Source organism: Amblyomma americanum, chromosome 1 (genome assembly GCF_052857255.1).
Source record: "Amblyomma americanum isolate KBUSLIRL-KWMA chromosome 1, ASM5285725v1, whole genome shotgun sequence".
NCBI classification, from domain to species: Eukaryota; Metazoa; Arthropoda; class Arachnida; order Ixodida; family Ixodidae; genus Amblyomma; species Amblyomma americanum.
The window spans coordinates 74,935,758-74,955,708 of NC_135497.1; the positions used below are offsets into that span (position 1 = coordinate 74,935,758).

The 19,951-nt window shown below is 45.3% G+C and overlaps 1 protein-coding gene across 3 annotated transcripts in view; it reads right to left on the reverse strand.

Moving 5' to 3' along the window:
* Positions 1 to 7,458: 7,458 nt before the first annotated feature.
* DCTN1-p150 (dynactin subunit 1) overlaps positions 7,459 to 19,951 on the reverse strand; it is a 51,407-nt gene continuing 38,914 nt past the window's right edge. For all 3 annotated transcript variants that reach the window (XM_077645942.1, XM_077645940.1, XM_077645941.1), the window contains 2 exons: positions 19,011 to 19,150; positions 7,459 to 8,382 (listed from right to left, as the gene is read on the reverse strand). In XM_077645942.1, coding sequence (XP_077502068.1) covers positions 7,976 to 8,382; positions 19,011 to 19,150 — 547 coding nt within the window. In that variant the 3' untranslated portion in view covers positions 7,459 to 7,975. The remainder of the gene's footprint in view (positions 8,383 to 19,010; positions 19,151 to 19,951) is intronic.

Sequence of the window (19,951 nt, forward strand, 5' to 3'; positions counted from 1 at the left end):
AGTGTGCTGCAGTAGTTTCCAACATGCCAATGATGCTGTGGTGAGAGAAAATCGCAAATAACGAAAACTGCTAGGTGAGCCAGGAGCACTTTTAAAGGCACCTAAGACACTTCTAGGGTACTTTTTGGCCTCCTTTCAACTGCTCAGTGCTGTAACTTGTAATATTACTATAAGCCTTTTCATTATTCTTGTATTTTGTGCAAAAGGAGAGGACTGCAATCACTATCGTCAACAAAACAAAGTGCAGCACATTGATTTATGCTGGCAAAAAAAAAAATTGGTGCATCACCATTGCTGCATGAAGTGTGGCTCTACAGTTTCAGGCATGTTTAGAAGAAAGGGGAAGTCTTAGAGACAAATAACAAAACTGCTGATAGCGGTGGTGTAGAGCCCCATTAATAGTATATATTAAAGGGGCTCCGAAACGCCTTCCGAGGAGAGCACATTAACTCACTTAATCACTGCACTGTGTTGCCATGAAAACCAGAGTCAAATAATACTCTTCTGCACGCAGCAGACGACCCACAATCACGCGTCAAAATTGGCGAGCCCTTCCCGGCGACTTTTTCATGCTCGCACCCTCCTCCGTCCCCCGCATCTGCGTAGAAAAGGTGAGAGGTGGCCATTGGTTAGATTCTTTCAGACGTCAGGCAGCTACCGTGGCCGCGGCCAATAAGCCACTTAGCTCCAGCGGGTCGGGAAGCTAGAGCCCCCTTCACATCCTCTTTAAAGGGACACTCAGGGCAACTTTTGTCCCGTTTTTGTCTTGAGTAAAAATTAATTCTATGACTGTTCCTGGACTTATTATTGTTTGGCAGCAGAAGGCATATGTACTGCCAAGAGAATTGTATTTACATATTTTCCTGCCACTTGATTCAAACTATTGTCATCTACACTGAAGAGGACTCCGTAATCGTTTTGAATTCAAGGGCAGTGGTGCCTAGCCTTTGGTGTTCATCCCAAAGAAAACTTGCTGTGCAGCACAGTTTACTTGCAATTTGGCCTTTTCTAGCTTTAATAGCTATTTCAGTGCGGGTAGCATCTTTGTGGTTAAAATGCTGCAAGTAATATGCTGTTACAGGCAAACTGCAATTTGTCCTCAGTGTCCCTTTGAGGCTTGGTCAAGTGCTGAGATAAAATGGAAAAGATTGCAAAGAGAGTGGGCAGGCAACAGTGCCTTAGAAGGGCCTTGTCGCAGGTGTTATTGGCACATTTCCCACGTGCACGTCGCCTCTCAAAGAGTAATTAAGTTGTAAAAAGTATGGCCTCGTCTGGTATGAAAGCTGATACAGAGGTAGTACCCGAAAGCAAGAATTTATTTTTTGGAAAAGTACTTTGGAACTAGCTTGTTGCTAGAACTTAAAAACGAGGTGTGTTTTTGCGCTCATAGTTGGGCAGGAGTCGTTAGTTAAATAATGAAATATTCCCTTTCATAATGGGCCACCTTGTACACATGCTTGAAAACTTGGGTGTAAACATATTTTGTAATGCATGTGCCAAACAAAAATCACTCCCTGTGGTGTTTCCTCCATTTAAGCAACAATGTTTTGGTGCAGTTCAACCACACAAGTAAGGCGCAAGAGTTCAGTCCTGCCTAATTATTCATATGAAGCATTGATTAATGTTAGGGTGCAGGAAAGGCACCGGATATTTGTGGCAAAGAAATGCTGGCATGCAAACCAAACTTTCACTTGCACAGTTTTTGGTTCCTGTGAATACTGCAGCCTTAAAAGGCAAACATTGAAAGCGCAGCATAGTCCAATATAGCCGGTTACAAAAGCCAAAGCTGTTTTTCTTCTCAGCTGACTTTCAAAAAGTACTATAAGGAAGTTGACACTACTGCAGTGACCAACCTCTCTTGAAAGACAGTTACACCAACATGTGTGCTGGAAACATCCAGCAAACTGTTTTTACTTCAAGTGCATACATGATGTTTGTAAAAGATGTATTGTGAATGTATCCTTGTTCGATAGAACCACCACTGAGCAGACATCAACAAGTCATTGTCAGGCTCCAACTCTGGATGTAATCACTGAAGTCCAATTAGATGCCCTTTTTATAATCCTGTTATACACTGTACTATCTAGCTCGGATAAATGATTTATAAACAGGAAAATAATTGTTATGTTCCTCTGTGAGAATGGCATGATTAAATTTTAGATGTGAAGAATTAAGTAATGTGAGCTCAGCAGCTGCATATGCACGAATGCTGCTGTTGTTGTTGACTCAAATACGATGGCACATACCGACGGTGGGGGATTGGCCAGGGTTTGGTGCAGATCCAAACAGGAAAAAACTCATCCAGGTTTATCTCAAGCGGCTCATAAATATAGAGGAATCTGAGAGTAAAATAAAATCACGAATGCTATATCATGGACTCAAGTGATGTCCGTGTTTGCATTTCATTCTGGCCCACCATGGCAAGATGTTTGTTTTGAAGGCCAGTACAGCTTGCAAACAACTTAGATGTGACATATAACCACCATGTAGCAGTCATGATTGGTTTGTGGGTGCTAGTATGCAGTACACGGGTCAATACTCAGATGAAAACAGACTACACAGCAGCATACCAAGATTGTTGTTGTTATCCAATGTCTTTATTAGCTTTAAATCCTTTTTGAGTTTTCACATTCCACTGGTGCAAAGAGGTGACAGCAATAGCTACAACTACCCCCTCCCAAACGAGAGTGGGCACTCCTAGGCTCACTTGGACGACATTTTCATCGTGCAACATATTATGTAGGCAGTGAACAGTGCCATAAGATGTGAACAAAGCTCCGCATACAGTTGCACAGTAAAGAAAGCGTGCAGAGTGTCGTGGCTTTACTGCTTATTTCTAGTTTAATGCCTCGTTCATTAAAAAATGCAGTACCACTAAGGCATATACCTAACAAAAGGAACACTGCGTGGCAATTCTTCAAGTGTTTCGAGCTTGAAATGCAAAAAGATTGAACAATAGTCAGGACTGACCTTTTTTTTTTTGCTAGTGTTAATAATGTTTTGGAACATAAAAAATTTGACATTAATTAGAATATACTGTACATAAGAAGAGACTATGAGCTTGTCTGCAGTCTTCCATGCTTAGAACATTTTTCAGCCACAAATGTGAACAGTGCACACACAACAAAGTGGCTCTGCTGAAGGTGTTCTAGAGGAGGAAATGGAGGGATGACCAAATTGAAATGAATCTACTCAGCTTCAGGGATGACCTGTGGATATACACTTTTATTGAACACTACCTCATTGCGGCCAGTGTGAAATCTGTCCACACACGGCCGATTCGTTAGGAACATTTTATAGCAGGGCCTTGTTTCTAAAGGAACACTGAAGACAAGCTGCAGTTGGCCTAGATTGACAAGTCCCACTTTCTGATGATAAAAAGGCTACTTGCACTCTAAAGGGAGTTGTTGTAAGAGCGAGTACTGAAAGACAGGTGTCATCATCAGCAGATTTCACAAATACACTGCAGTGACACCAAGTGAGATCGGATTACACATCTGAATATCGGGTAACTTTCGCATTGCTACTGCCATTGAATCGCCACCAGGTGCGGCAGACGAAACGAAGTGTTTTGTAAGCTCTTCTGTTTCGACAAATGTGTAATGCAGTACGCCTTTGATGGCAGCCTCTTACACTAGCCATCTCCCGATGCTTCCAAATGATCGCTTCAGACGTCAACTCTTACCTGTACCGCTGGCATCCATTGTCTCACCGATGCAATCTCTCTCCCCTTACTTCGTTATCTGGCGAGGAACTCCTGACTAAAGTGGTCTGTGTTTGCTGCTAAATGCTACTGCGTTTAGAAAGTTATGGGAAGGGAGGCAAAACAAGGGGGAATTAGGATGTGCATGTCCTGTTGTGTTTATGTTCAGTTGCAGTGAAAAGTAAATTCCAGTGCTCATATTGCAATTGTCGAGCTATGCTCCTGACACCTGAACTACTTACTGTGTGCAGTTGCAATGAAAAGTAAATTCCAGTGCTCACATTGCAGTTGTTGAGCTATGCACCTGACACCTGAACTGCTGTGTGCACTTGCAGTGAAAAGTAAATCATTGCAATTGTCAAGCTATGCTCCTGACACCTGAACTACCTCGCTGCAAGAGGGGCAGGGGAACAAATGGGGAGAAAGCGTGTAAGGCCGACTTCCCCTGTGTGGGTGACGGGATAAGCCGAGCATGGTCAATCCACGTACACTCGGTCGTGCTTATTGGACGAGAAATGTGCGGGCTGGGAGGAGGAAACGGGTTAAAAGGCAGGGAAGTCTGTAAGGTTCCCAGTGTGGCGGCCAGCCGTGTTGCAAGTCCATGTAACCATTGGCTTCAGTAATGTTTTGAGTGTGCCAACAGATTGAATTGAGTCATGTATGACTAGCAGCCAAGTAAGTATGGCATTTGTGTTGTAGCTGCAAGTGGCTTAAATTCTGAGATGCATTGGACCCATAATGGCATCCTCCCTGCTAAGGAATCAAAGTAGCAGAGATTCTGAAGCAAGGTGGTCCTAGGTGCTGGAATGTTTTGATGACTGATGCACTACACCATACCACTGAAAGGTCACACAAAACATTTTGCATAAATGGGTATGAAGGGCTGTAACCACTGAAATATGGTGATTATTCAACTTTGCTTGTTTGAGCCAGTTCAGGAGCTCTCGCAGGATTGTACTAAGCTGGGTAGGCCCTAGAAGCATTAAATTTCGATCACTCGCATGCAATTTAATGCGAGGGCATTACTTGGCTTATTGTGCTAAAACCCCGCCGTCATCAGGAAGCCGTGGCATAAATGTGGCCCCCGAATGACATCATCCCTCCTGAAAGCAATAGGCCATTGCAAGTGTCACCGCCGCCACCAAGGCAAGAGAGAGAAACACTCCTCCTCGCACTGCAGAATGCGACTCTGCCCCTCCGCCTCGCCTCGACGAAAAAGCTTTTAAGCAGAGGCCCCCACTAACCCGAGCTGGACGCCAAAAAGTGTGCCGGAGGTCACGCGCTTTTGCAAGGGCTACTGGGAGTCTCTGGCCGACGACACAGCCAATAGTAACACTAGGCCCAGCAGCATCGTCTGGTACATTCTCTGCTGCGCATGCCATGTATGGGGGGGGGGGGGGGGGAAACGGCTTAAAAAAAATTTGAGGTAACAGAGTTCTTTCCTTCCTCCATAACACCACAACAACACAGAGAAAGGAAGCTCCCAGCCGCAGCTGGAAACAGGTCTGGGGGCACCCCTCCTTCTCCCTGGGGTAGCTATACAATACCCCCTCAGTCGAATAGCAATGCAGACCACATTCAAGATGGAAGCAGCTGGCCCCCTCCACCGCATGCACCGGGCCTGACGATGTGGTACATGTAAACAGTGGCGTGCCGCCTCCGCGAGACTAAAGGAAATACGATGCGACCCCCACAACTCGGCGACACACTCAGCGAAAAGTAATGCTCTCTCATTTACTCATCATTGATGCTTAAGTGCCCCCACAATTTTTTTTCATTTAATGAAAACATAATGTTAAGCTATGTTACGTCTTACCCACTTTTAAGCAGCCAGTTGGAACTGTGCCTGGTAATTAAATAATGCCCAGGTAAAGGAGACAATGCACAAGTAGCCTGCCACATTGTGAATGCCACTGCTACTATCTTGGGCGGACTCCTGCATATCTACAGCAAGAGCTGTAGCCGACATTCGTCATACCTTACGAAACACTTCTCGCTCAACAAGTTGTACTTTGCTCTGGCTGGCTCAAATCTCCCATACGTCTGCCCCAGGAAATGCCAGATCACCTGCTGCAACCGTCGAGACTGACAAAACTACCCACCTGTTCTATAGCAACGAGCACTAGTCTAGACTGGAGGTCCTCGACTATAGTGCTTATTCCCAAGCCCAGCAAACCACCTACTCTCCAAAGATTTACGCTTTATCTCCCTTACCTCGTGTGTGGGAAAAACGGTAGAGCAGATGGTTCAGACTTTTCAGGAACATCTCAGTGCCATTGACTTCTTTCCACACACACCTTTGCCTGCTTCTGGAGCAAACTTTTCTGAACACCTCCTCTGTGCAGGTTCACACCTTGGTCATGGTCAGTGTTTTAAATGCTTTTGATAACATCAACCATGATCACTTTATAGATTCCATCCAACACACCCACTGTGGACACAATACATATATTTACTTCACTGCGAAGGCAAACAGCCCAATTCAAACTACACGATACCCTCTCCAACTCTATACTATTCACACAGGGAACGCTGCGGTGTTGTTGCCCACACTTTTCAACCACAGCATGGCTCCCTTGGCCAGGCAACTTGCGCATCTATGCAGCCGTCACCCTCTGGTGCACCCATGGGCCACTTGGAGATGTGAAGGACACTCTGCAGCAGGGCTTGGACCTCATCTCTTCCTCTGGCCTTCACCTGATGGCAGAACATCTGAACTTCTCACACAAGCTCGCTATCAGCATGCTACACCTCTCCTTATTACATCCAGGAAATAAGCCCTAGGTATCTTCTTGCAGTATGCTAGGGATGCATCAGCTTGCCAGGAATTTTCACAACTGGGCCCCAGCAATCCCTTAGGTCGGCCCACTGACAAGCCATGGGACAAGTCTACAAAGGCAACTTGAAGCATTCCTGCAAGCAGCTTCAGGATGACCTCACCAACCTTCCTAGCCTTTACTCACAATGCCACATCCTTTGCAATGTTCAACCCAATGGCCTCATCACCCAGGCGCGCCTCTACCTCAACCACTTTCATCTCAACCCATCATGCCCCTTCCTCTATGCTAACCTAGGGCACAGTCTTTTCCTCTGTCCAGTCACTATTCAATCTGCCAGTTACCCCATATCTTGGCGTGCCTGGCTGAGTCTTCTGCACTGGAGGATCAACTGGCCTTGGTCCGTGAACCTGCCAACCTGCTGGGTGCTTAATTTGCTGCCTGACAAAAAAAGTATCATCCTACTACTACTACTAACACCCCCTTCTAAAATCACTAGGCCCTCAAACCAGAGTGATGAAGTCCAAGCAGCTTCGGTGCATGACATGGGCAATGAGCTGACACAGTCTTGGAGGTGTTACTGTCCCAACATCTGTCATGGAGGCTGCCATGTGGAACAACTTGCCAGGATCTGATTTACAGCAGGACAATTTGGGCAAGATTTTGAGTTCTGTGTGTGATCTGTGTGTGAACACGCAATAGATATCGAGGCTTGCTGTTCTTGTGTTCGTAATGAATGCGAAGGTTTTTCAGAGTAGACAAATCTTTGAAATTGCCCCCACGGTTAGGGCTGTCTTCTGGCTTTCACAAAAAATGTGTGAAAGAAATGTTAGTTAAACAACCGGAGCAGAAGGACGTCACTTCGCTGAACAGTGCGAGTGTCATACTCCCATGTTGCTTCTTTGGAAGTTTTGAATGAACTATAGAAGCTGCACGAGTGATGGAGTATCCATGTAACCCAGAAAGCTCACAGCACTGTTCCTAGTAATGAATTATTTATTTGTCCACCAAAAAGCATGGTACATTTAAACGTAGGATGTTGCAGCATGCAGCACAAAATGCACGAAGGCCATATAAAAAAAAGAGGCTGAAAAACTCTCATGAAAGGTTCCATTCCTCAGTATGCACATCAGGCAAGACAGCTGGCAAAAGGCATCTGTTGCCCTGATTACTGCAACTGCTTAAATATTCCAAGCTTCAACCCAAAATGCGTTTAGAGACAGTGCAAGGCTTGGTGCTAGGAGAGCTGCCATGAGTTATATTATCAAGTAAGCACTGCTACCCACAGTAACAAGAAAAGGACACTGATTCTGTGCGCATAGCAGAGCAATCTTGAACATCGTCTTGCCACACCGGTAGCCACTGGACTTGGTGCAATATGGCAGGGTTTTGGAAGGCACGCTAAACAGCTCTTGCATATGCCACAGCCAGCGCCTATATTTTCATTCCTTTGGTGCATTTAGCAGAGTAATTCTGAACGCCACACTGAGAGTAGCTATTGTGCCTGTAGAAGGCGCACCAGGGCAGGGTTTGGGAAGGCACGCCAGGCGGCAGCCACACGTGCCACGGCCAGGGCACGCAGCAACACGAGCTCATGCCGCGAGGCCTCGAGGCATTGCCGTGCCTCAATCAAAGCAGCCAAGTTGGGACCCTGGACAGGTGCACGCCGATTGCTCAGATCCACCACACGGACCTGAACGCAAAGTGCCAAGGCCTGGCTCTGAGCACGTGCCGCCTTGGCACATGCATCACGCTGCTGCTCCGCACGGGGGGGCACTGGTGCCAGTGGTGGCAGTGATGCCAGCAGCTGGCTCACACGGTGGCTCTCCAGCTTGGCCCTCTCACTGTGCACGTGTCGCAGTGCCACTTTGATGTCCTGCAGCTGTGGCCAGCTTGTGCTTGCTGCAAGAGGGACACATTGGGAGTCTGAGCCGAAAGTTCTCAAACTGGGTTCCTGAAAGGTTTTCTTGGGTTCTCTGCCCCCCCCCCCTTCCCCAGCACATAAATTCAATGAGACCTCAACATCCAATTTTTCACTAAATTCTGGGACCAGTCATACCGTAATTTTTCAGCAAAATGTTTCATTATACAGGTAATAATATTTAATAAAATTTGGGTATTTTTTCAGAGGCCGTGTGTCTATATTTCTTTTATGCACGCATGTTAGGCAGAATTTGATGGAAGCCTAGGCAGATGGAGTTCCTCAGCACCTTTTCAAAGCTGGTGGAGTACCCAAAGGCTAAAAAAAAAAAGACTGAGAAACTATGCACCATGTGCATTGGTACAAAACATAATCCTCAGCATCATTAAACCTTAGTTTGCTCTTTAAAAGAACCTCAAAAAGATTCATAAGACCACCACTTCTGAAGAAGCCAAAAGAATGTCATCTGCACTAATTTTTATTGTGATAGCATTTAAGCAGTCGCCGTGCAGTTTCCGGTTTCTCAGTAACTAAATTATTTGACTGGTCAATTGGGGTCATGTGACCATGTGGCGTCACCACAGCCTTCCCAACGTCACAGGTGGCAACCTGTCCACTAGATTGCGAGCAAACTGCTCGCCGTTACCAAATTCAATGCAGCTGCCACCTACCTGCCAGGGCAGTGGCGCATTGCTTAACCGCTGCACCACTACGCCAGTAAACATACAAGGTCTTCCTGCCATCTGTGAATGCGACTGAGAGGGTCAGTCATCAACCCCACGTGACCACCAGTGGACCAATCATAGGGCACCGCCAGATTTGAAAACCTGAAAACCCCCAAAATTTTGAAGTTGGCCCACCCCCCAAAATTTTGGAAGTAGGCCCAGCCCAGAAAATGTATTAAGATGGATTAGTGGGGATTAGTAAAATCCCATATGATAATCCAATGGAAGGTAGTGGAAGATTCCGGAACGTGATTACTCATGCATACCATTTAAGGGCAATGGAACTGGTTCCAACTGGAGTTTTTGCAGGAAAATTGCAAAGATAGACAAGCATTGTAGACACCATAGCAGGCAACCTAAATGCTATCACATTCTCTTCTGAATGTGGTTAAGAAGGCCTCCAAGTTTTTTTATTTGCCTTGTAGCCCTGAGACCAGAGATGGGCATCCTCACGAGGGCGAGCCCTCATGAGGGCGTCCTCACCCTCACCTCATGAGGATTTCACTCGGTGAAGTGAGGGTGAGGGAGGATGGCCGCATGAAAATTCGTGAGGATGAGGGTGAGGGAGGGCAAGATGCACTGTCTGAGGGTGAGGGTTGTGGTGGGTACTCCGGGCTAATGTTTTTTGTCAGTGTAGCCCATTATGATTTCCCATTTTAAAGCGCTATATTTAGGGTCAAGATTCCCGAGGAAGACGTAGTTTTTGCAGTCTGGAGGTGCACGAGGCGAACACGAAAAGATGTACTACACTGCTAAAAATGCTATGCCGAAAAAAGCAATTCAAAAATCCTATTTTTAAATATCCTGTAAGTCTTAGGTGAAACACCCTGTATTGTGCGCTAACAAGGGGGCATTGGCCGGGGCATGCGGGTGGCCAGCATTCCAACGGGAAGCGTGGTACCGCAGACAGCTTTTTCCTTATCAGCCCCGAGTCTGTCACATGATCACAGTGTATAGGTAAACATGTAGAAATTATACCTAGTAAGGCTGTTGAATTCCCAAGTTCTAAGGCTTGTTTCTCGGAACGAAGTCCGATTTCAACTCAGTGAGGTTTCAAAGAACTTGTTCCAGCGCAAAAAATGCTTCTCGATATTTCACTGTCAAATCAAAGCCTGTTGGCGGCGTTGGCGTGGAATCGTTTCATTCACACTGTGAGTAGTTCAGTACAGTCGTATCTTCTTTCTATTTTCGCTGGAATTGCAATATAGGAAAGCGGCGCTGTCATGTGGTGGGCAAAGCCAGCCACTCTATTCCTACCAACCACAGAAATAAAGCAGCAGGTTAACCACCTTGGTCTGGTTCATCGCTCGCTCAGCCTTGCATTGTACGACCTTGAAATAACAAGAACACCTCTTGGTTTATTTCACTCCCTGGTGAGAGCTCCTTCATTTGGACAGTTTTACCCTCCTTTCATCAAGAAAGGAACAACTCCGGCGCCGCACAAGTGTTCTCATCCCTCCGTGTGTGGTAACCCTCCCCTGCGGTCTTACCCGTGCAGAGGAGGCTACGCTTCGGAGGATCCGGGTCGGGGTTGGCCTCACACCTGCCGTCACTCGGAAGTGGCCTCAGTATCGATATTTCTTTCCTCGGCCTCGGTGTACGATAAGTGAATGCAAGGGCATTGAAGCCGCCATTCACCACTTACTGTGGGACTGCTCAGAGGGACTTTCACCGAGCAGCCCGGCTTCACATATTGCCTGGACGCAGGGATTCTAGCATCGCTCACTACTAGACTTCATAAAATCAGCTAACCTTTTTCCATTACTTTAATCATTAATGAATCCTTCATCACTCCTTCGCCCCTCGATGCCCAGTGGCAACAAATCTCGTTAATAAAAAAAACTGCCAAGCTCTCGAGCTGTGTTTGCACTGTGGTCCTCTTCATCACGTAGCTGCATTCACGCGTGTTAATTTGCCACTCTCTCACTCTATTTTGAAAGCGTGGTCTTCATCATCTTCCATCCGTGCGCGTGGAAGCGTCATCAGACGAGCACGCAGCAAACCACACGAAGTGGCGGGAGATTAGAAGCAGTGAAATTCAGAAGACCCAGTGCAATTGCAATGTCATCGGGTAAGGGTAACTAAGCGACGTACAAACTTTCGTTTTTCTGGGTCTATTCTGCACTTACAACTTACTGTAGTTGTTGTAATAAACACCACTGAATTGTTTTCTACATATTCTTGGCGTACATAAGTTTTTGTACACAGAAACAACAACGTGCTGACCCCCTTTAGCAGTCCACATAGATAACAATGAAATGTTATAAGCGCAGGGCACATGTATGCACGGAGTGCGTGCCAGGAGTAAAGGCAGAGCGATATTTTAGGGCCCAACTCGCAACTGTATTGGTTTTGTCGAACGTATTAGCTCAAGCAACTCACACACACGTACACGCATACACACAACAGTGTAAGCATCTAGCCTCTCGTCCAATAGGGCGTTGAGGGCTTGTCTTGTACGTTTACTACTGAGTAATATTGCCAGAAGTAGCAGACTACAAAAAATAACTGCAGTTATAAAAGAACTGTTAGTGAGGGTGAGGGAGGGCCGATGATGTGAGGGAGAGGGAGGGCCAGCAGATTTTTCGAAGCGACGACGGACGAGGGAGGGCCGGATAACTTTTCAAAATGAGGGTGATGGAGGGCATTGGATTCAAAAGTGAGGGTGAGGGAGGAAAAGCAAAAATGAGGGCATTTGCCCACCTCTGCCTGAGACACCTTTACGGCACTGAAATACCCCACTCAAAGAAGCTGTTGCTTGTACATTTACCATGCAGCACAAGGTCTTAATTTTCTTTTAAACTAACGCAGGCATGAGTGTGCTCTTGTCTCCACTTGCGCAAGAAAATCAACAAATGATGAGATATAATTCTCATAGATGCAGCCGATGCCACAAAAGTTGGTGCACTTAAAGGGGCACTAAAGAGGAAACTGAGCTCGACTTTTTACCGTGGGAACTTTATCTACAAGTTCCGAGCATTCTTGGAAACTTCGTAATATTGTCTAGTGCAGCCAATTTCTCTAATTTAAATCGGATTAAACGTCCCGGCTCCCTTTTTTTTTTTTTTACTCAACGGTGAAGGTAGGAGGAGTGAACTAACGCATGGAGTGCCTTTTAGCCAATCCTGTAGCGGCCTGCCGCTCTGTCACGGCGGAGTGATATGTAAATCAGAGTCCATGCGCATTTTTATTTCCGTGGGCCTAATTTGCAGCTATGTTGTCTGCCACTGAAGCAATTTATTCACAGAAACATAAAAAAATAAATAAAAGCGAAAGCGAAGCCACCACGGAACTGGCTGAAAGGCACTCCACGCGTTCGGTGATCCTCCTGCCTTCAGCGTTGAGTTCAAAAAAAGGCGGGAGCCGGGACGTTTAATCCGATTTAAATTAGGAAAATTGGCCGCACAAGACAATAATTCGAAGTTTCTAAGAATGCTTGGAACGTGTAGATCGAGTTCCCATGGTAAAAAGATGGTTTGGTTTGGTTTATAGGGGTTTAACATCCCAAAGCGACTCAGGCTATGAGAGACGCCATAGTGAAGGGCTCTGGAAATTTCCACCACCTGGGGTTCTTTAACGTGCTCTGACATCGCGCAGCACACGGGCCTCTAGAATCTCGCCTCCATCGAAATTTGACCGCCGCGGCCGGGATCGAACCCATGTCTTTCGGGCCAGCAGCCGAGCGCCATAACCACTTGGCCACCGCGGCAGCTCGTGGTAAAAAGACGAGCTCAGATTTCTCTTTAGTGCACCTTTAAGGGGAGACGTGGCTTTCAAATCACGAAAATCTAAAAAAATTCAATTTTAGAAAATATGAAATTTCGTATCTATAAGGTCTTTCTAATTATATCCAAAAAGATTTTCCCCGAAAACAGCCCAGAAGAAACTTAAAAAAAAATTTTTTTGTGACCATAGGTAGCAAAATCTGGCTGAGAACTCCGTGAAAATGGCAGTTTTCTCAAAAGTGAGTTTTTTGACCCAACTGCCCTGCTTGCAAAAGCGTAGCATGACAATGGCTTCATGGATTTTCATGCAGTTTTTTGCATTGTGTTCCTGGATAAATTTTATGCAGTGAAATTCCCGTATTTCTGAATTACTTTCATTTTTTTACTCTGTCACAGATTTGACATGACACTAATGAGTGCATTACGCAAGCATGTATATAATATTCTGTGTAGAAAAAACTCAAGTTGATAAAGATATTTGCGAATGTCACTACATGAACCATTCCTTTGGTTAAAATTTAAGAGCGACTCTAGGCTCCTACCATGTTTCATTGTCATGAAAGGCTTTCTGCAAGTTTGGTATAGCAATGAAGCACACAAAAATTTACGTCAAAACTGCTGAAGATATATAAGTGAAAAACTGTATTTATTCATTTAGTGCACTTCTCAATAAGCATGCCAAATTTCATCGCTCTATGCCAAAAGATAAAAAATTTCACCCATGAAACCCACATCCTCACTTAAAAGACAAGGAGAGAGCAGCAGGAAGAGTCTGAAGGCCACTTCGTGCATAAGCAAGGTGCCAAGCACAGCAAAAGTGAGAACAGGACTGCACTGCAACAAGCTTCAAAGCTGCAAGATGTGGGTCGCTGCTACACCTGTTCAGTATGTATAGTTAAATGCCCTCCAGGAGTGGGAGTGCCAAATGATAACCATGCCAGTAAGCACTGTTGCATTACACTGCTGAACGATCACAAAAATATGAGTGTGGCAACAAGACCTGAACTAATGGGCAGCATGGGGGGAAGGTGAATGGAGAAAGGGATGGAATGCGCAAAGCCAGTCTCTTCCGGGTCAGCCTCAAGACTTTCCAGGCTGCCATGATGGCAGCCAGGGTGACTGCTCCAGTGGTGTATTGGAGCAGTTCAACTTCCAGGGCTCACTAGCTGCATACAGCATTATACAGGGTGTCCCCGCTAACTTTTGCCAGGGTTTAAAAATATGCCACGGCACTCTTAGACAATGCGACCAAATGCATGTTGCTGGCTATCGTATGGAGCAAGTCACACTATTTTTGTATTGTGCTTAACTGCATAATTAGTCAAGATTAATTAACCAACGTTGCAAGCAATGAAGATAGGTGAAAAAATTCCATTGAGAAAGTTGTAGAATGGTCTGCAAAATGTCCAAATGAACAGTTTCTAACTTTCCATCTATTATGTATTAGCTTTTTTTCACTCACTGCAGATGCCCGAGAAATACAAAAAAATGCCACGTGACATACCCGCTTGCGCGCCGTGATTGCAGTGCTCTCAAACGTTCTGCGTAGGAACGAACCGAACATTTAGCCCAGTGTGCTGCCATTTAAAAGTTGACAGGGCAGCGACGCAGTAGCTAGCCGTGTGATTTACGCCAGTGGTATGCTTCCCTTGCGACGGTTCATGACAGCGATAAACAGAAGCAGCCCTTAACACTCGCGCTGGCATGAATCACACAGCTGGCATAAATCGCACAGGGTCATAGCCCTGGCACCTTTCCAGCAGCAGCACACCAAGCCAAATGAGCTGTTCATTTTTAGGTGGAACGTTTGAGAGCACTGCAATTGTGGCACGCAAGCAGACATGTCACGTGGTATTTTTTGTATTTTGCGGGCATCTGCAGTGAGAGAAATAAAGCTAATACGTAATAGATGTAAAGTTAGCAGCTGTTCAATCAGATGTTTTGCGGAGAGTTCTACAACTTTCTCACTGCAATTCTTCATCTATCTTTATTGCTTGCGAGTTGGTTAATTAACCTAAACTAATTATGCAGTTAAGCACAATACAAAAAATACTGCCTTGCTCCATACAAAAGCCAGCAACATGCATTTGGTTGCGTGGTCTTAGAGTGCAGTGGCATATTTTTAGACGAACTAAAATCAGCTGGGACACCCTGTATAAGGCAAGGGGGAATGTGTCGATCTTGCTCTCATGCACCACTGACAACCAAGCTATGATACAGCACAGGGGCATGTGCTTCTCTCCTTACACAAACTATTCTCATTGATTAGGGGCACCTTGTGGCTCAGTAGGGTGACAAACTTTCCAGAGGGAAACGCAACACAGGTGGTGTCCTTCTGACATCTAAATACTCTGCCGCACCCCTCCTCTGTTAGCAATGCATCTTGCACTCTTTTGAAGCCAAAGCTTCACTATGCTACCTTCCCAGTGCTTGCAGTTTAGACCTTCAAGTGAGCCAGAGGCCAAACCCCTTACAGCACCAGTGTCCACTGATATACATGAGACAGTTACTACACCATTTCCTTTCCTCAAAACCGGTTCGGGTGTCCACCCATATATATGCCAGACAGTTACTGCTCCATTTCCTTTCCTCAAAACCAATTTTAAAAAGCAATCTTCAATTTTTTTCCAAAGCAAAGGAAAGGCGCATAACTGGCCCCCAGGATGGCGGACACCTCAGTCCTGCTTTAAGCTATGTGGTGGCAGTGACAGATGTGCCCTGCATGCATTGGCATTCACAATGTTGTAGCAGGAACACAGCACTGAAGCTGCAGCACTGAAGCTATAGATGTCCATTGCCCTTAGCATTGACAATGTTCTAGACTCCGATGATTTTGAAGAAAGGAAGGCACATAACTGGCTCCCTGAGGCAGTGGACACCTCAATCCCACTTTGAGGTACAGTGGGGGGAGAGAGTTCTGGGCTGCATGTGTTAGCACTGATTTTGAGGAAAGGAAGGCTGCATAACTGGCTCCCTGGGGTGGTGGACACCTCAATTCAACTTTGAGGTATGTGGCGGTGGGGAGAGAGAGATGTGGGCTCCATGCATGAGCACTGACAACGCTGTGGCAGTGGGTGCCACTGCAGCAATAAGGGGCAGCGTCCATTGGGTGACTAACCATTAATTTTGTGGCAGTGGGTGCTACTGCAGCAATAAGCGGCAGGTCCAGTGAGTGACCAACCATTAATTTAACCTCCACCTGGCAGGATGGGCACATTGCCTATCCAGCCCAACCATTAATTTAACCTCCACCTGGCAGGATGGGCACATTGCCTATCCAGCGTGTGGAGGAACGCACTCAATGTTAGAGGCCAAGCTGCCTCTACCTACCTGATACACCACAGCTTTCGCTTTCTAACAAGGTTCAGCAGTAGTTGAACCGCAGCTAATTTTTTTGCAGTCTGTTTAAAGCCAGCTTGGTTGCGGACAGGCTAACTTGGACACTGCAATGCATTCATTTATACAGTTGAAACATGTTAATTCAACAGCATTAACTTGAAACTCCGAATAATCCGAAGTGCTCGCGCGGTCCCGGGCAATGCCCATGCAAGTCTATGGCATTGGACGCTTGCTAATACGGATGCTACACGTCTAGCACCGGTTAACTCGAACGGGCTCCTATAGGAAGGCTGTGCCCAGCTATAACCAGCACGGCAAGCGATCAGTAATATAGCCCAACTCAAACCTGAAATGCATGCCGCAGATTCACTCATGCACCTCTCATATGCATGCAACAGCATGCATGACGAAAAACGGACGGCCCCGACTCGAGAATAGTCCGACCACTAAGTTTTGGTTTCGGTTTTCTCGGCTTTGCACCAGCCTGCGACGACAGCTTCTATCGGTCACGTGTCAGCCAGCCAACCAAGCCCAGCTGAGCGTTTCCCTCGCTTCCATTCGCGTGGTTCTTGCATTTTTTTCAGTGCACCGAAGCTGCGTGCTTGTAATGTGCCATTTGCTGTTTGTGCAGCGCAGCCTCCTCACATATGACACAGCTGCTTTGAGAGGCTCCACTGCTATCGCGTCACACCATGAATGATGCCAGGGAGGGCCTGATCATATTGCAGAAGTTCTGCTTCGACGCTGTACACAATAAAGTATTGATGAAAATACAAAAAAGTCACTGTCACGTTGTTTTCATCTCAAAACCAGGCGATGTTTTTTCACCCCAAAATTTAACTGCGATGAAAGCGGTTCTAGTCAGTTATTTGGGTTCATTCGATAATTCAGATAACCGGACAATTCAAATATTTTTTCTGAAGTTCAAATCAACAAGCTTTTACTGTACGAACGATATAGGGCTGCAATGTGTAACCAAACAGCATGCATAACCTCTTTGCTATACAGTGGACTCCCTTTTTAAGGTGAACTGCGTTAAGCTAAATTCACTGACAAACTGAGCAGTTTTGGGACTGTTGTTTAGTTCCCACAAATAAAACAAAAAAGAAACAAATCTTGGTCAACAAGAACCACTGAACTTGTGCCCACACATTAACACAAACTCTCCCAGTGCAACAAGAGCCTAACTGAACAGGTTTGCATGAGCATGATCTTCTAGCATGAAAAGCAAATGTCGATTTTGGATGGCTTGGCACATGCCACATGATTAATCAAAGTAACTGACAGATGGAAGTTCAAGGTGCCAAATCTTGAATGTGGGGCAGGAAAGCACGGTGGGTGCACTAGAACATTCCAGCCAAGAGTGGCAATGTGCTCCACCGTCTCCAAACTGACATAAATCCTAGCATGCTGTACGGGAGCAACATCATTCTTTCAGAAGTAATACATTACAAGTACCTCAGTCTGGATCACTAATAATTTATTGTGGACAAAACACATTAATACTGTCAAAGCTAGCGTCTTTTTAAACCCTTTTTTTCTTAAAAGGGCTTTAAAATCTACTACACGAGCTGTACGATCTCTCGTATATAATGCCATAATCCGTCCAGCACTTGAATATGCTGTACCAATTTGGAACCCGTTCACTGCATCTAATATCAACAAACTGGAACATATACAACAAAAAGGAGCAAGATTGATCTTCAATAAACATGACCACGCTTCTGTCAGTGAGTTACTTCGACAATGTGGCTTCCCGTCAGTAAGCGAAAGAAATAGCATAGGTAGATTAAAGTTCTTTTTTCAGTTAACAACAGGGCATTACAGCATTAACACATCTGGTATTTTCACTTTCTCGTCTAGCTACATGACAACGACATAAGAGAACACTAATGCCACTAACTAAGAAATAATTGTTTTAAGTACTCATATTTTCCACGAACTACAGTTGACTGGAATAACTTAATGATACATTTAAAGAGAACTCATTAGCATCATTTGAAGAGCACCTAAAATAATTTACTCTATTTGCCTTCTTGTATATACAGTTATGTACATGTACCCACCCTGCCGTGGTCTTGAGCAAGACTGCAGCATATATAAATAAAATAAAAATAAATTAATGTGTTGCACGAAAAAGCTCCCTCCTTTTCTTGTCTGACCCTGCAAATCCAAATCTTGAACTTAAAGTTGTGGTGTAGCATTAAGAGAACATTTTTGCCAGATCCTAAATCCACCCGTTTCATTTCCTTAATGACACTGTCCATCACACTTCACCCACTGAGAGCTGCATCACAAACTTCATGCTGCCAGAGCACAAACTGCCATTCTGAGGGTCATATTGCTGATGCTATGTTTTGTGACCACTGACGGTGCTCTCCAGGAAACTCATTTTGAACTCATAACGGTCCAGCAGGTCTTTGGCAAACTCGCACACAGTACTGTTTCAGCTCCTGTTTGAACACCTGGGATACACCTTGCGCAGACTTTGCAATACTGCAACATTTTAAGTGGTGGTTCCAGTTCACTGAAGTGAACATCCAAATAAACAGAGTTTTCCACCCACAGCCCACCGATCTGCGCAGACGACACACGTAAGGCACATCGTCCAAAAATTTTTCGTCCCTGTCTCGGTGCCAGTTGCTACACTCTTGCCATGAAGCTTCCAAGTTCTACTGCTATATCGCCAATACCTGCCTGTGGTGACTTGGGCCACAAAAAGAATGACCCTTGTTACTCTGAAAGCACATCCAAGTGCCAGAGACTGATATTTACAGCATGTCTGCGGGACATCTGTTCTACCAATGAAAAACAGCTTACCAGGCAAGCCAACTGTTTCTGACAGTCCCTTGTAGAGAGTTTTCTTTGAGATCATTTTTAGCTTGTCTTTCAGCTCGCCTCGCTCTGTCTCCAGGGCATCTATGTCAGCTTGCAGGTGGTCCATGGTCTCCTCAAACTCTCTGCAACCAAGAAAACCGTACGTTACATCCATTATTTCGTTATGAACCACTCTGTTATAGCAAGGTTCAACTGTAGCTGTTTGAATTCATCATTAGAGTCTTGATAACACCTTAACACATGAATATTTTAAAGTTGTTTAAAATCAGTGGTAATTTCTAAAATAAAAGCACTGTTTTATCAATGCAATAACACCAGTCATGCACACAATTTTATTTTCTTTACTGGGCCACCTTGCTTAACAAGCAGTTGCTCACCCCATCTCCAGTGTCACAAAACTGCACTTTTTCCATCGAACGAGTAAATGCATGATCAGCCTGACAAAATTCAGTGCAACAGAATCTGTGTACTGCGCTAAGAGGCTACAAAAGCCAGAACACAAAACAAATGTTCTCTGCATGACATGCAAACTACAGTAAAACCTCGACAATATAATGCTGATTAATGCAAAATCCCAGACAAATCATAGGATTTCTACGGTCCCATAATTTGTAATATAAATTTCACTGTATAATTCGAACCGGCTGCTTGCATTGGTCTGGTTAAGTAATCTGAGGACATCGAGAACTATGCCCGAGTTAGCCGCTAACACCTGAATGGCCAGGTGTAACTGATAATTCGGCATCACATGATGTAATGATGTAATGACTGGCATGTGAGCCCGCACAGTGCAACATTTAAAAGGGCTCTTCAGTGCTGCTTCATGCTTTGTCACGCAAACAGCGGCAACATGCAGTCTTAGCGCATATCATGGCGATGCTACACTGGCTGAAGCAACAGTATGCAGTTCACAAGGCACTGGC